The sequence below is a fragment of the Labrus mixtus genome, chromosome 15 (genome assembly GCF_963584025.1).
Source record: "Labrus mixtus chromosome 15, fLabMix1.1, whole genome shotgun sequence".
NCBI lineage: Eukaryota > Metazoa > Chordata > Actinopteri > Labriformes > Labridae > Labrus > Labrus mixtus.
This window is the reverse complement of record NC_083626.1, coordinates 2,664,552-2,681,887: the sequence shown is the minus strand read 5'-3', so window position 1 is coordinate 2,681,887 and position 17,336 is coordinate 2,664,552. Positions and strand designations below refer to the sequence as shown.

The 17,336-nt window shown below is 39.3% G+C and overlaps 1 protein-coding gene and 1 long non-coding RNA gene across 4 annotated transcripts; both read left to right on the top strand.

Annotated features, from left to right (window-relative positions):
• Positions 1–3,104: 3,104 nt before the first annotated feature.
• On the top strand, positions 3,105–5,699 carry LOC132989981 (uncharacterized). Its single transcript, XR_009675951.1, has 2 exons — positions 3,105–4,931; positions 5,081–5,699. It is a non-coding gene; the product is annotated as an uncharacterized LOC132989981 (long non-coding RNA).
• An 872-nt stretch (positions 5,700–6,571) lies between these two features.
• LOC132989403 (solute carrier family 35 member E2A-like) lies at positions 6,572–16,068 on the top strand. 3 transcript variants are annotated; one of them, XM_061057029.1, is made up of 9 exons: positions 6,572–6,644; positions 8,280–8,695; positions 9,463–9,598; positions 10,895–11,022; positions 11,444–11,564; positions 11,807–11,860; positions 11,951–12,023; positions 13,705–13,850; positions 14,165–16,068. In XM_061057029.1, the coding sequence occupies exons 2-9, from the start codon at positions 8,428–8,430 to the stop codon at positions 14,391–14,393; spliced, it is 1,155 nt and encodes a 384-aa protein (XP_060913012.1). In that variant the 5' UTR covers positions 6,572–6,644; positions 8,280–8,427; the 3' UTR covers positions 14,394–16,068. The 3 variants fall into 3 exon arrangements, with proteins under 3 accessions (XP_060913012.1, XP_060913011.1, XP_060913014.1); XM_061057028.1 differs by having other exon boundaries at positions 6,588–6,883; XM_061057031.1 differs by having other exon boundaries at positions 6,594–6,653.
• Positions 16,069–17,336: the final 1,268 nt, after the last annotated feature.

Below are 17,336 nucleotides of genomic sequence, written 5' to 3'. Positions count from 1 at the left end.
CTTTGTTTGGGAAGTTCTCCATTTTATTGGAAAGAGTCCGTCGAAACAGTTTGGATTTTCTGCTTCTGTTTAGAAGTACTTCATGGTATGAAAAGTTCTTCTGACTGGTTACAAGCTGTTGGAAAGCAAGTCAGAGTTCATTCAAAATAAATTCCACTGCGGCTTGAGTAGTTTAATTTTGGATGAAGGTCTTTAGTTTTTGTCTGAACAGTTGTGTGTTCCTACTTTGATCAACACGCCTCACACTTGAAACCAGTCTTTGGGTCACTATACTGTATAAGATGGGAAATATCCAAATATCAATCTTATTTTGTAATTTTATGAAGACCTTATATAATATGCTCAAATACATGAAAGTACTGGAGAAAGTGAAGTTAAAAAAAACATTCCATTGTTGCCCAAGATGGTCTAGGAAGTAAATTACACAATTGAATGAAAAAGGAGGAAAAAAAACATGAATCTAATTTAAGAAAGGAAAAGTAAAGGCCTTTATTGGAGAAAAGCTCCATTTAAAAGCAGTGTGTCGAACATTTAGAAAAAAGATACACAAGGCAAACATTTAATATAATGTTAAAAAGAAAAGAGAACATAATGCTTCCATTCTGCAAAAATATATCATGTATATGTTCATAAAATGTTAAATGTAGTCTTAATCCCCTATCACACGATGTTTGGCCTCCAAGTAATAAGGCTGCATGGAGTCCAGGTGAGCTGATGAGTGGAAGCAGCAGATAATAGTCTAGAATATTCACCACAACTAGGGTTTCACTGCTTTATATTATTTACTGCTTGCATTAGCAGCCATATTGCTACTCTTGCTTTTGTACAGCAGAAACATGAATGTTGCAGTGATACAGTCATCATTATTGAAGTTCCCCTCCTTCTTAGCCCGTGTTCATCAGCTACCTTTAATATCCTTATCTTTAACATTCATGACCTTGGTCAGTGGTCCTCTTCAGCCACTGATCTGTCATGAACAAGCTAGCATGCGTTGGGTTATTATTTACAATCTATGGTTTGGACCAATTATAGGGGCCTCACTGTGAACGCTGACCCTCTGGGGGAGTCCATGATTTTATATTTATATGATAAAGATGGACTGCTTTTATTTCATCAGCTTGAAGAACACTTGGTCTTTTTTTGGTTCTTGTAATTGCAGTTGAGATCTGCACCCTGTGGCCAGATCCAAGGAGTTCCATGGGGATTGCCTTTGTCCTCTCATCCAATGAACACTCAAATAAACCCTCTGAATAACTTTTCTGGACTGGTGTCCAAGTGGGTGACATAAATGACGTAATTGAAAAAAGGATGATTGCTCAAAAAGTACAAGTTGCAGTGATTGGCCAGAATTGCAAAGGTGCAGAGATTGGTAGACTTCCTGGACGGACTGATTGATTGGAATACATCCTGTATGATACTTTCCCATTATGTTATAGTTTATTTGCGTGTAGAGCATTTTTTTTTTCTAGGGAAGACGATGAATAAAGAACACTCAACACTGCAGCATTGATAGTAGCAGTCAGGCAGGTGCACAACAACCAACCTTAGCCAAGGATGATGCTCCTGGGAGCCGACTTGTTTCTGATTTTGTAGGCAGGATACACAGATAAGCACAAATAACATATATTTCTGTTGTAGCTATATCAACTTGATACTTTCACCCTTTTTCTAAAATCCCACTTCAAGGTCTTTTTTCATTCATGTAATTTTGGGGCCAAAATATTACTTCATACACATGAAGAGAAACTTGTTATGAGATAGTCCCATAATCTAGTTCCTCTAATAAGAGTAGCATTAATTGACCTGGAATGAACAATACTTGTTTTGTACTCCCATTCAACAAGTAAAACTTGTTCTCTTGACATTTATTGCATTTGCATTTCACAGTTTATTCTCCCTCTCCATGTTCATAACAAATAAAGAGGTCAGGGACTGTTCAGAGACTTTTTCTAGGACACATGGGTAATCTCAGATTGAGGCTGGAAGGAGTTGAACTGTGACACAACAAAGGTTAATTAAAACATCATACTAATGGAGAGAGTAGCCCATCCCTTTGTTATGTGTGTTCATGTTGTTCCATGTTCGACACCATCATCAACACAGTTCCAAAATTCTCCAAGGCAACAGGCAAGAAGCAGAGCCACCATGTGGATCTAAGAGCTGCTCGACTTCAACTGCTATAATTAAAATGATCATTCCTCCTCATTTGAATTGTCATTATAATTGCCAATGTTATTAGACTAATGAGTCTATTATCATACTTTATATTCTTTCCCCATACTGCTAAACCATTACCGACATTAACGCTGTGAATCAGTTTTATTCATTGCTGTTGTGTTGTTATTGCTCTGTTCCTTCTTTCTGCATCTCCCTCTCTCACATTTTCCAAGCCCAACACAGTTGCGGCAGATGGCTGTTCATGTGTACGGGCTGCTCCACACTAATTGCCCCAAGAGGGATTAATAAAGTTGTTTGAATTTAATTGGATTGAATTGTTGAACAGGAGTCTGGTTCTGCTTGAGGTTTCCTTGAGGTTTTTCCTTGCCACTATTACTTTGCTAAATGTTGCTTCGTGGTTTGCTCATAATGGATTAATGTCAGGTCTTTGTAAATAATATAACAGAGTATGGTCTAGACTTGGGCCAGAATTTTTTATTTGTTCCACACAGCATTGAGAGGCTTTTGACTTTAAAAGTCTTCTATTAAAAGCACCATTCAGTGATTTACAAATGACCTAATCGTCTCAGTGTCTTTATCAGTCGGTACCTCCCCTTGTTTTTAAACTAGCAGAGGCATAACTCAATGATGCACAGTGGTACAGAGTGTAGCACACAGCATGAAGCCTACTGGTTTAAATCCCCGGCCAGACAGGGGTCTATTTGTGTCGAGTTTACAGGTTCACCATGTGCATGTGTGTGTTCTCTCCCATTCACAGCTTTATCTCACAAACACATGCTAGTATTTATAAATGTAGTGTCTTTCAGACCCAAATACTCATGACAACAGCTTCTGGGGTTACAAACTCAATGAATAAAAGTTCAGTTATAAGCTAAACATTACTGCCATCTTGTGACCGCTTATGGTATTCCCATTTTATGCACATAACAAAAGAAATGAAGTGGGAAGAGCCATATGACTCACAAAAGAAAAAACAAATCTGAAAGAAGATTGACTTTAATTATTTAGTTATTTTAAGTGCCTGAAAATGGTTTTGAAGGCAGGCGTGAGGCGAGGTGACTCACAGAATACTTGTTCAAAAGTAAAAATTGACAGTGAGTGATTGGTTGGAGTGTTAAAAGAAAGCAGGATTAGTTGTTTTGCTAAACAATACTTTCTCATATACAGGTCAAGTATGCTAAATGATGAGACAGACAAACAAAGTGTTTCTGTCCTACTTCTCCCCTTCTTGGAATCTTGTCATTCCACTTGATAGACAAGATTCCTGACTCTCCACTTCAGGACTCTGTATCACTGAGCCTCAGCTGCTCACTGGTACAGTTGGTTGTCCCTCAACAGGAACGTCTAGGGTTTGATCCCCAGCTCCTGCATTCACATGGCAAGGGTGTCTTTGGGCAAGACATTGAACTAGGGATAACCCGATACCGATACCAGTATTCGGCATCGGCCTTTAAGTACTCATACTCGTAGTCGTAAAACTATGCATCGCGGATACAACGGCACCAATACCACTTTACGACGGGCCTGCGCCTCTTTTTGGTTGAGACAACCTGCACGGTAAAAATAACAGAAGCTCTGACCCAGTTCATTACTCTTGATGACCAGCTGTTGCTGTGAATGAAGGACTTTGGGCTCAGAGGAGTGTAGCTGACGCGGTGTCAGTCGGACGTCAAACTGTTGGACATTTGAAGCATTAGTCTTCTCCTGCCTGGAAGACATTGAGCTGCAGCTCAAGCAGCCCGTAAGAAGACTCCAACAAGACGTGCAGACGAGCTGGAATAGCACCTACTACATGCTACAAGCGGGCTCTGGGAAGATTTGGCTCCGAATATGAACTCCCTGACAATCTTACAGGACACCAGTGGACACTTGTGGAAAAAACTTTGTCTGTTTTGGCTCCGTTTGAGGAGTTAACCCGAAAAGTGAGCTCGTCCGGTGCTTTAGCATCAGATGTAATTCCTGCTGTGACGTGCTTCAGAGACTTTGGACCAAAGAAACAGACTCGGATCAGGGCATCAAAACGATGAAAGCGACCTTGGCTGCAGACTGTCAACAGGTGCTTCATGGAGACTGAAAAACCCTCACTACTGTATCACTACTGTACTCTGTACTACTGTATCACTACTGCATCACTACTGTACTCTGTACTACTGTATCACTACAGCATCACTACTGTATCACTACTGTATCACTACTGTACTCTGTACTACTGCATCACTACTGCATCACTACTGTATCACTACTGTACTCTGTACTACTGTATCACTACAGCATCACTACTGTATCACTACTGCATCACTACTGTACTCTGTACTACTGCATCACTACCGCATCACTACTGTATCACTACTGCATCACTACTGTACTCTGTACTACTGCATCACTACTGTATCACTACTGCATCACTACCGTATCACTACTGCATCACTACTGCATCACTACTGTACTACTGCATCACTACTGTATCACCACTGTATCACTACTGTACTCTGTACTACTGCATCACTACTGTATCACTACTGTATCACTACTGTACTCTGTACTACTGCATCACTACTGTATCACTACTGCATCACTACTGTACTCTGTACTGCTGCATCACTACTGTATCACTACTGCATCACTACTGCATCACTACTGCATCACTACTGTACTCTGTACTACTGCATCACTACTGCATCACTACTGTATCACTACTGTATCACTACTGTACTCTGTACTACTGCTGGGAAGGTTTGGGCCCAGCACACCAGGTACGCACAGCGATATGTATTTTTTTGTCTAATAAAGCTATGGCCATTGTGTCATTGATGTTGAGGATATGGTTTTGTATTATGTTTATTTTGGGATTAGGGAAATGTATTAATGTGACCAACTAATGCTTCTATTTTCTTTGTTTTAGGGAGCCTGGCAGATTTCCTCTGCTGCTCTTACTGTCTGGGTTTAGTTTGTTTTCTTTGCTGTTGATTTTTGTTTCTAGTCCGCCTGGCATATGAGCTGGTATTTGAGGCAAAAGATCTCTGGGGTTGCCTACGTAGGCGGACTAGTTTTTTTTTGTGTTTTTCGTCTTGTTTGTTTTGTTTGTTTGTTTTATTGTCACCACTTCTCCAGCGCAGGTCAGGGCGGACCATCGGGGAGGGTCAACGTCATTCTGGTCGCGAGCTGACGGAGGATCTGATTTGAGTGTGTAAACGCCACAAGTTTGTTGCATGCTAATAGTGTGAATATAGTTGCAGTGATATTGCATGCTCATACATAGTGTGATTATAGTTGAAGTTGCAGTGATATTGCATGCTTATACATAGTGTGATTAAGTTGCAATGATATTGTGTGACAAGGAGTCTTTTTACTCCCTTACTGTAGAAGCGTGACACTGAATTCCTCCTCAGTAAAGCATCAAAATACCTGCCCAAGCCATAATTCCGCCCGTAAAACATTGAAATCTGCGCCGATTATCTTATGGTGACTCATGAATTTGATGTTATTTAATGTAATAAACCTTGGCACCTTTTCTCTTTAAATCTGTTTCTGTGTTTCATTTTTGACTGGTCATTCATTTGACCCCTGTTAGGGGACCTTGCAAAGTCTGAGTACCCCACCAGGGCGGGTGTTACATATATGGTATGGTTTAAATGACAATAAAGACTTGACTTGACTTGACTTGAATTAAAAAGGCATTTATTCGGGGCCTGGTGGCTATGTGGCCTCCCCCCTCTTTTGCAAATGTTATAATAATCATAATATTAATCATAATAATAATAATTGCATGAAATGCGTGAAAAAAGCATATCTGGAGGTAGTATTATTTTTAAGTAGTATTTATTTATTTGCACAGTAAGAAAAAAACATAGGCTATATAACATAAACAAATATCAAAATAGACAATATTCAGTGCAGGTAGCGGCAGAAAACTGAAAGAGCTTATTTGAAGCATCCCCCTTAATAATGTTCAAATATCATCAAATTAAAAAACAACAAAACATAAAAAGGTACGCACAATCTGAAAATAAAGAAACCCACACACTAAAAAGTGTCCTTTCTAGGATGTTGTCACTATAGAAACTTTAAAAAATTAAAAAGTTAAACCAGTCAAATTTCAAACTACCACATGAGAGTTTGATCATGAATAATCACCAACACTGAAAATGTCAAGCTCGAGGCAGCAGGATGAAGACAATCTCACCGGAATTGGTGCAAATAAAAGCTTATTCTTAAGCTCGGTAAGTCAAACAAAACATACAAACGAAAAAAGATACAAATAAAAATGCACAAATAAAAACATTTGGAGCAATTACTACTTTAAAATGTTTTGAATGGTCGCATAATTGTACACAGTGATGGCCAAAAGCCATATCGGAGTTTTAATTTGAAAATCCTCATGCATTGTATTTATTAAGAGTTAGCTTGACTTGACAAAATGACTGTTGTTGAACTGGCACCTCTCGGAGTCAGGTTCACCACGAAAGGTAACCCAGGTAGATATGTCAATGCTTATGTATAGTGGGTGTAGTCACTTGGCACTTCCCTATGTTGCTAAATGAAGCCGAGGTTTTAGCACCAGACCTCTGCATCCCATCTTATCTCAGGAAACAGTGGCTAGCCAACGTCTTTGTACAACTTCCTTTTTTATCCGGGACTCGCTGCAGTCTTTCATACCGGCTGGGCTTGAGGTGGGTTTTTTTCATCATATTTGGAGCATTTGGGTGTAAAAGAGGTAGGATTTCGTCTTCCTTACATTTCAGTTTGCTTGTAATCTTCGCTTTGTTTGTTCTTGCGTGGAAGAAGCTAGCGACTTAATGTTTAACATCCGCTTGTCTTCTCTCAGGCAACGTTTGCCTGTTGTTTGCTGTTGAGATCAAAGCTCAGGGCTATCGATTAGATACACTATTTATTGCACTTTTAAGATATAAAGCACATGACGTACTATACTTGTACTATAGTCGCTTTATAGCTTAGAAGTGCAATGTGGAAATAGATATGTGTGATACTGGGATCCCTTCAGGGTCCGCATGTGATTCACTTGATCTGCTCACAAATCGACTCTTTATTGTGGAGCTTTGCTGATGTCATGACGTACGAGAACACGTTATTATGTTTTACATAGTTTTTATTTAATAGCATTTTGTGTTAAAAAAATATACATTTGTAATGTAAAATTAAACTTTACCAAAAACAAAGGGATAAAAAAAACTATACCGCGTGCAGCAATAACTTCATATTTATGTGACTGAGGATGATAGATTAGTACAATGGTTGGGGAAATCAGTTTCAATTTCAACTAGACAATTTGCATTTACCTGAGGAAAATGTGTGGGAATGCTGACTGCTGAAATGTTCTGCAAAACTGAATGAAGAAGAATCAGCAGAAACAGCTGAAGGATTAGTAGAAGATGAAGAAGTAGAGGAAGTAGTAAAAGAATAAGAGTAGTAGTAGAAGAAAAAGTAGTAAAAGCAGAAGAACAAGAAGTAAAAGGAGTAGAAGAAGTATTAGTAGAAGATGAAGAAACAGTGGTAGAACAAGTAGAAGATACTGAAGATCAGAACAGTGCTGTTTACAGCATTCCCACTAATAAAGATTTGGATAACAATATTTTACGATTTTGCCTTCCCACTATCATGACAACAACATAATAGAGATCGAACGAGGTTTTGTCTTCTGTGGTCTAGTTTTCAAAGTGTTTGTTATATTTTGGCCACAAGCGTACATCACCACTACCTCAAAAACCATTGTTAATTTATTTGTATCTATTTATTATTATTGTTATTATTATATATTATTATTTTTTGCATCTCTATACATTTTTCTCACTTTTTCTACATTTTCATTTATTGCTTGTTTTCAGCACTATTAAGTGTTGAAGTTTGATTAATGTTGGGAAATCACTGAGTAATCATGTTTAATAATTATGATCTCAATATCAATTTAAAAAAAATGTGATAAGATTTTTTTGCAGATGAAAAAAATCATAATCATGATTATTTTAATTTATATTGAGATCACACACAGAAACACAAACCCCAGGATTTTTTCATTTACTTCTGTTCAACCTGTGTCCATGATGTGACAGAATACCATATTTCTTCTCTCCCAACATCTGCAGGACTGGGGGCGCCAGGTTAATTCATTTTCAGTGTTCACAGTAATACTGAGCAACACATCAAATGCTGGACCAATCAAAGGATGGACTAAATGTAAAATCTCTGATCAAACCCTCCACTCCTTTTTAACACCTCCCGGTAGCAGACATAATGTCGCGTGGCAGACACTCCATATGGCGCCTCCTGTTGCCTTTCCGAAGCCGCCAGGAGCGAGTGGTTTTGACCCGAAGTGACAGCCTGCCAGGGGAACAGGTTCTAAAGATCACTGTCACAGAGACTACTGTTATTGAGGCGGAGTCAGGGGTGTGGAACTGGCGCTCATTGACCTACCTTGGCCTCTGGTACTGCTTTAGCTTCTGCACCCTGTTCCTTAACAAGTACATTTTGTCTCTACTAGAGGGGGAGCCCAGCATGCTAGGTAAGCCAGAATTATAAACCTCTTGTTCTTATAATGTGAACTAAAGGCATGCACGTTAGAGCTCTTTGTGTGTTTCTGTGATGAATCTTAATGGATTGTTCATGTGGTTTCACAAGACTCAGCTCTATTCAGCTTTATATTTAAACTATTCAGTATTCCAAAAGCATACAGAGTGAGTCTTAAGATGAAGTTACATAAAAAACACAATTTTTAGTCAAATTATATTGTGATTTGGCTTTAAAATATTGACTCCATCCCTCTCCTTTAGGGAGTGTATCACCTGAAGAGTAGTGACTTTGACACAAGACAGAGGTCAGTTGGCTTCAGAGATTTAACAGACGTATACAGGATTTATTTTTTGTCAGCCAAAAGTATCTTGAACAACTTTTTAGAAAACAAGAAGAAGCAAGTCACACTGCCACTGAGTTAACTGACATTCTGAAAACATCTCAACATTTTGACCACTTTGGTTTTACACAGTGTCAAAGGAACTTGTTATTTTTTGGGCTAAGACACCATTGGCAAAGAACTCCATTTTGACACGTAAAAAAAATGTTGTTGGCGATTTACACCATGTTGCAGGTTAACTCTTATATTTGATGCATGTATGAGCTGTTTTGGGAAAAAATTAAATCTTCGATGCTGTGAACTTTAAAAGGTGCAAAGAAGTGGAGAAATACTGTTACGCCAGAAACACCAAGTCCATGCTGCGGGGTAAGAGGCTGTGGCTCTGGCTGTACCTTGTTGTCTTGTGTATACTCCCCTAGGTGCAGTTCAGATGCTCTCCACTACTGTAATAGGCTGCCTAAAGATGTTTGTGCCCTGTTGCCTGTACCAGCACAAGTCCAGAACCGAGTACCCCCCCAACTTCATCATGATCATGCTGTTTGTTGGACTCATGAGGTGGATACCCTCTCTCTTTAAAACAGAGCTTTACACTAACTATCTCATCAATGAGTACATGTGCTACTCAAACTTTTCTTCCCACTGGAATACCTGCAGTCAAGGGGACCTTGAGGGGACCACCACTTATGATGGATGAAACTTTATATTGAGTCCATGTTTGTCATGGCTCCTTATTGAAAGTTTCATACTATCAGTGGGGAAGGGCACAGAGTCAGTCATTTCCAAAGACAACAGACACAGATTTCCAAAAAAAATTTATGAAGTCTTGTTTGAAACTTGTTGTTTGATTCACAAATGTTCTGTTACTTTTGTGAATAATATTAAGTATTTTATGTCAGATTAAATTAATTACATCATTTATTAAAGTCTCCATGAAATGGAACTTCAAGAGTATCTAACTTGACATGTTTCCAGCTGAAACAGCTTACAACCAATCACAAGACAGAAGGCGGGACATAATGTTGAGTGAATTTGATTGGATCATTAGCTTCAACATAGCTTTTTAATTGGTCGAAAATGAGTAAACGGCCCTTAGTGCAGGATGAGTCATCAGATATTTGAAACGCAGATAAATGAACATTTAACAGAGGACTGCTGGATTTAAACCAGGAAAATGTATTTAAAATTTCATGGGGACTTTATTGTTTGGCGAGAACTTTAGTCTCAGGGCCCCAATGGACCCTAGTAAGTACAGCTAATATGTTGTTAGGGTTAGCATTGATAGCTGGTTGCAAACAAATCAATATCATTCATGTTAGCCCAGATGGACGTTGTAGTGAAAGAGGTCGGTCACCATAGCTTTGCTAACGTTCTAAGCAACCCTTCTATTTCTGGTTGCCATGTCAACGCTAACTAACTGCTTCAGTTAAAGCCTCTGTACACCTGCACAGGTGTTAGTGATTAAAACCATGATAAGACCTCTTAATTTGGTAAGTTTGTTTGACTGACAGCTCCACTACCCTGTTGATTTTTGAGTAAACCATAGTTAAAAGTGTATTTTCCCTTCACAAAACTGAACCCATTCTACATCTAGACACCCTAAGCATAACAAGCAAAATCAAACATAGCAGAGTGATGTGTTGCATGGCCTTGAATATCCTGCAATGTGACTGTTACACAGTAGACGTGTGACAACAATGCTGAAAAATATTGTGCACCCTTCCAACAACCACTGAGAGTTGTGGCTTTTTTTTTGTTTTTATAGAAAACAATTTTGTAAATGACCCATTTGAAACTTAACAGTAGCTTTTCAGAAAGTAAATCACTGACATAATCTCTGTATCCATGTGTCAGGTTCACCACAGTGGTTTTGGGCTTGGTAAGCCTGAAGAACGTGGCAGTGTCTTTTTCAGAGACGGTGAAGAGTTCAGCACCCATCTTCACTGTCATCATGTCCAGGCTGATTCTCGGGGAGTACACAGGTAGCGCACTGATGTACTGTATGTGTGAATGAGGGGTAAGGGACGTGCGGTCGAGTCTGCGTCCGCACAGAGAACAACAGAGTGAACAACACAGCAACTTTACTTTTTTTATGTTTTATTTTGAGTCATCATGGAATGCGGGATCGATTATACTTCATGTCCACGTTGTGTACTCGTGCTTGTGCATGAGCAATTGAACCGTGCCGAAGCACACCTCTTCTAAGTGTGCCAGGGCACTCCATACAAGACCTTCATGAATGTGTACTCTGAGCTCAATGAGCCTCAATATGTACTCTGAGCTGCGAAATGTGTATAAATGGGACTCAGTGCAGGTGACTGAGTACTTGCAGCATTTGAGGAACACTGTAACTGTATCCAGAAATGTACAAGTTATTAATTCTATGAATTCTTCATTCTGCAGGGCTGTGGGTGAACCTGGCCCTTTTCCCTGTCATGGCTGGCCTGTCGCTCTGCACAGCCACAGAGATAAGCTTCAACATGCTTGGTTTTTCTGCCGCTCTATCCACCAACATCATGGACTGGTAATTTTAAAGCCTCTATTCTAGAGTCAGGACAGTGCATAGAGTCAGAAATCAGGGAGAGGGGGGAATGCCATGCTGAAAAGGAGCCACAGGTCAGATTAAAACCTCTCGAGGACCTTAGCCTCATGGTGTGCGCACTATCCACTAGGCTACCGGCGCCCCCATGGGACTGCTAATTTAGCACTCTGACCTGCTATCCTGACGCTGTAAGATACTTTATGTAACACTTTCTCTGATCTCAGTTTGCAGAATGTGTTCTCCAAAAAGCTGCTCAGTGGTGACACATACAGGTTCAGGTAAAAACACACGCAAACTCTCCTTTATGACTTTTTAAACTGTTTTTGTTCACAATCAAATTGTTCTTATGAAAACTTGATTTATTTCAGCCCTCCAGAACTGCAGTTCTATACTAGTGCAGCAGCAGTTATCATGCTAATACCGGCCTGGGTGTTCCTCTTGGTATGTTGACTCATACTTACTTAATTGTTTTCATATTGAATCATTATTATTACAGTTATGCAAAATGTTGTTAGTGTATCTACTGTACCTGGAGTATGTAGTCCAAATGAGAAGTATCTATAATAAAGCCCCAATTCCTAAAACGTTTAGATGTTGTGTTAAAATGCAAATAATCAATGTGAGGATTTGAAAAACATTTCATACCCCACATTTAATCTAGAACTGCACAAAGACAACATGTCAAATGTTTAGACTGAGACCTTTGATTTTTATTTGGAAAGATATATGCCCATTTTGAATTTTATAACAGCAACACCTTTAATAAAAACTGGATGAAAGAGTGGAACATTTGTGAAATGCCAAAAGAAAAATCCTGATGGAACCTCTCACAAGTTACCAGTTGACTAACTGGCAGCGGGTTAGTAACATGATTGGGTGTAAAAAGAAAATCCCAGATGTAAAAATCTGTAGAATCTGGGCACTTCATCTCCCTCAGTACATAATATAAATAAAACAGAATCTGAAGAAATGTCTGTATGCAGGGGGCAAGGCCAAAGCACACTTTGGGTGTCTGTGATCTACAGAGCTGAAATTCTACATTAAAGGAGCAGTATGTAACTCTGACACCTAAGGATTAAAATTGGTACTGCAGTCCATATTCAAAACATTGAAGGGAGCTGTCTCCCCCCGCCCCCTCCTCCCGAGAGTTGATGGTAGGTTGTCATGTTGCAGACACTGAATCTTCAGTATTTAATCAGCTCGGCCTCAGTCTGTAAACCTTTCTGCGCTCTAGCCTCCCTCCATTTTCACAAGCATCTCTAATATTTATCCTAGTTTTACCACGTTTCTGCTCATGGAGCTTATTCGAAAAAAATGCTGAGGCTTTTTAGGTCAGGTTTGTGTGCCCTCTTTGACCGCTGTAACACCTGTTTGGTTTGTCGTTTGCAAGGCAAATGAGAGGGCAAGAACGGGGCAAAACGGCAAGAACGGGGCAAAACGGCCGTGTGGGGTGCCGCTCATTGTCCGGTCAAAACAAAAACAAACCATTCTGGAATCGTAACATAGAAGGAGGACATACTGGCTGCTGCATTGTTGTCAGAGAAGCCAGCACTTCAACATAGCATGTTTCCTTAATGTCTGATCATATAGTAAGGTCATTTAATGATTTAATTCAGTCAATATATTAGGTATTGGACCTTTTAATCAAAATGCTTAATAACTCCGCTTAAAAAATATTACAGAAATTGGTCTTTTCAGTTCTCAAAACGCTTACAAACTGTTGTTAAAAGTAAAATTGATTCAACAGAGGGTTGCACATGACCCTGTACTAACTTTTTTGGAAACTGGCTGCTGCCATCAAATTCAAAAAGTAAAAAAAATTGCCATTACTCAGTTTCAATAGTTGATCTGTTTTATTGTTTTCCATTAAATACCAGTTTTCAATGTTTAGCAAATAATTTCATTGTGTTTTTATTTAACATAACATTGCAACTTCTTAGGAATTGGGGTTTAATTTCTGACAATAAAGTCAAATCCTTTACAGTTATAAAATGGGCAGGAATATGTAAACTGATTTTTTTGAGGTAGTATATTAATTAAAGAAACAGGATGTACTGTAGCAGGACTGAAAATCAAGGTTAAGCTTGTTGATGGTTGTCATTCTCATGTCTCATGTTTCCAGGACATTCCGTTGATCGGGAAGAGTGGGAAGAGTCTCATCTTAAGTCACGATATTATCCTGTTGCTGCTTTTGGATGGTTCCTTATTCCACCTGCAGAGTGTCACTGCCTACGCTCTCATGGGGCGGATATCACCTGTTACCTTTAGGTAAGAAATGTTTAAAAACACATGAATAACATGGCTCTTAATCTGTGAACAGGAGCTGCTCACAGCTTATTCAGCATACTTTTAAAGGTGACATTGTCAAAAATAAACAAACTAAATAGACTGGGCTGAAGTATTTCTCTACATCCAACACGTATTCTATTGAAGCAAAGTACTTCCTGTTTACACCCACCAAAGTAAACAATTGGACCAGCAGTTCTAAACTTTTCCCAGAAATAGAATAATTATGCCCTAGATATAATGCAAAGATTTAACCAGGAGAACCTCAATATGCTAACCCCCATCTCTTCTTTCAGTGTTGCCAGTACTGTCAAACACGCCCTGTCGGTCTGGATGAGCATCATTGTTTTTAGTAACCACATCTCCATCCTCAACGCTTTTGGCACCATCCTCGTGTTCATAGGGGTCTTCTTGTACAACAAGGCCAGGCAGAACCAGAGGAAAACTTTACATTCCATGGCTGCTGAGCAGAACCACAAGCCACTACTGCAGGGCCAGGACTTCAAAGCTATTGTGTCTCGATGAGGAATCACAATTTGAGACATTTTGACTTTTTGAGACAGAAAAAACTGTTTGACGGGACCAAAGAGTTGGTTGAGAAGTCGAGACAGCATGTTTGGTATATGGTGGACCTTTTCCATGCACATCTCGCGGTGGAAGAGGAGTCGGTCTTCTTGTTTTTCAGGTTCAAATAAGTGCCAGTGTAAGGTCTTCACGCTGAGAGTAAATCTGATAAAGATGCTTTACAGAGGTCATTATCTGTTTGACTTCATCGTTCTACGAGTGGGATGATCTACTCAATACTTCTCTGTCCCTTAACCTGTGCATATGGGCTTCAGGTCCTGTTTACACCTGGTACTAACATGTGTTGATCTGATTGCAGAAGCATTGAGATGTGATCACTCTGGCCACATTCTTGGGTGGTCTTGTACTAAATTGTGCATAAAAATGCAGTTCCTCTAGTGTACTGTTGAGGCTTTCTCCAAAAGCCAATGAATTCCCTTTAGGCCCCACATTAAAGTACCCAAATCTACAGCATTATTCACTGCACACATACTGTACATTCCTTGCCTTGTTTGGGCCTTTTTGGGGATATTTCATCCAAAAATCATGCGAATATTGTGGCTTCTTCTTTGATTTAGAACTCTTAACTGGCCTTCTGAGAAGACTGCACTTTTTTTATGTGATTGAAATTCTTTTTTTTTTTTTTGATATCCTGGCTCAAAGAAGCTGGTAGCAGAGTTAGCTAAGGACAGTAATGATGACATGACCGATTATTTTGAGTTAGTCTGTGTTTTGTGCAGCCGCCACTCTCTCATCAATTTGAGCCAGTAGGTGGACGAGGCCTCTAAGAGCCACAAACTCTCCTAGCCTCTTTAGTCTGATGAATAAACAAATCAGCCTTCACCACTAATAGACTCAAGTGTACACAAGCTTATTTGCTATTGGTTTAGACTTAATATCTTTGTAATGTCATAATAGCTACATACATTTTTACACATGTCTTCTGGGCCACTTTCAAGGACTGTGTATCCTTCTCCTTATCCAGGGCAACATTATTCAAACTGCATGTGTAAGCATTTAGAGAGTGGAAGGGAGAGTTGATCATTCATGGTCACTGTATTTGAAGACGGCCATTGTAGAGCTGCCCGCCTGGGACTGGATCAACCAGAGTGCATGATATTACCAGGACTAAACAGGCTCCTTAGGACGCGGTCACACTGTCATTCTTTGTCCTTTCATGTTATTTTAGATCGGGTGATGGGAACAAAGAGTAAGCTCAGGGTGTCCTTCACACTTTTGTAGGAAGAGACCTTTTGTCTTGCATTTGCATTTCAGAGTGTGCTGGCTTCTCATTTTGGGTACAGCAACTGTGGAGTGTACACAAGTTTAAATATCTATAAAGCATCGATGCTGTTGTTTTAGTATTGTGATGGTGTTAACCTCACTGTATTACAATGCATCACAAAACTTGATGACATCTTAGTCTAAGATGTGAAAAAAGGCCTTTTTTGAGGCTTCACTGGCCAAAAAAATGGCAGCCAGTCTGGCTGTTGACACTTTTAAAAATGTGTTGAGCATTTGTGAGTTACATAATGCATTCTACGAATGCTCGTCCACATGCCCATCATGTACTGTTGTTGGTGTTTGTTTTGCTTTATGTACCTTCATTTCACATTAAAAACTGACTTTACTCCAATGTGTGCTTTGATGCAGCCTGGCAATCCTGAACAGAAAAGACACTTCACCGATATAGCCGTTTTCACATAAGCACTCTGGATAATATCTAGATATTTACAGGAGGACTTCTCCGGAGATTCTCCCGACCTAGCCGTTCACATATGCTCCTCACAGCGGGGGACTTTCCCTGTCAGAGGGGAGGGGGCTCGGGGGATTTCCCGACGTAAGACGTGACAGGCAAGCTGCTACGACCAATTATAAATTCACTTCCTTAGTTACCTTTTTGTCTTTGTGTCTCATTTCAAGTCTGAGGGAGTTTTAATTTTCTTCAACACATGCTCCTTCATAGAAAACAATTTGATCCACATCTGATCATAAACAGTGATAATCTAGCACACCTGAATCTGATTCTGAAGAAACTGCTTCAATCATATAACCTCCGACCTCTGATTCTACTTTCTACGTTTCTGAGGTGTCATTATATCATTTTAATTTAATTTGAATTGAAATGCTTTCATGTGACATATAATTTAATATTAAATATTAAAATTCTAGTTTAAGATTGGTTGCAAATACTTCAGTTTACACAGTTAGAGATGGATAGAACAGGCAAAGATACAAAGTCATCTTTGGTTCATATACAGTCATTAAAATCACAGTAAACAGAATATTATTTGTAAAATATATGAAATGGTAAATGGACTTGAGCTTGTATAGCGCTTTTCTAGTCTTCTGACTAAAGTACTTTTACATATCTCACACCTTCACATTCACACACTGATGGCAGAGGTTTCTATGTAAAGTGACCATAAGAAGTCACTAATCCCATTCATACACACGCTGCTGACAAAGCAGAGGGAGCAAAAAGGGGTTAAGTGTCTTGCCCAAGGACACATCGAACATCATGCTGCAGGTGCTGGGGATCGAACCCCCTGTCTTCTGGTTGAGAGACGACTGACCCTGCCAAATGAGCCACAATGCACCCAACTGCCCAAATCCTTTATAGAATTAGAAAATATAAATGTATCTATTGCATTCATATGGATAGCAGCACACAGGGATTAATGGACATAAGCATGTAGATTGATTAGCAAAACAGGCCTTAAAAAAGGATAACATGATGAATAGGCCTACATCAATTATCAAAGAACATTAGTAGCGAATGGCAGAATATTTGGGATATATACACCAGAATAGACACCTTTACAATTTACAGCTGTAGGTAGGCTACACATGACAAATATTAGGAGAAAAAAGGAAGACATTATAACAAGGATAAGTGTTGGA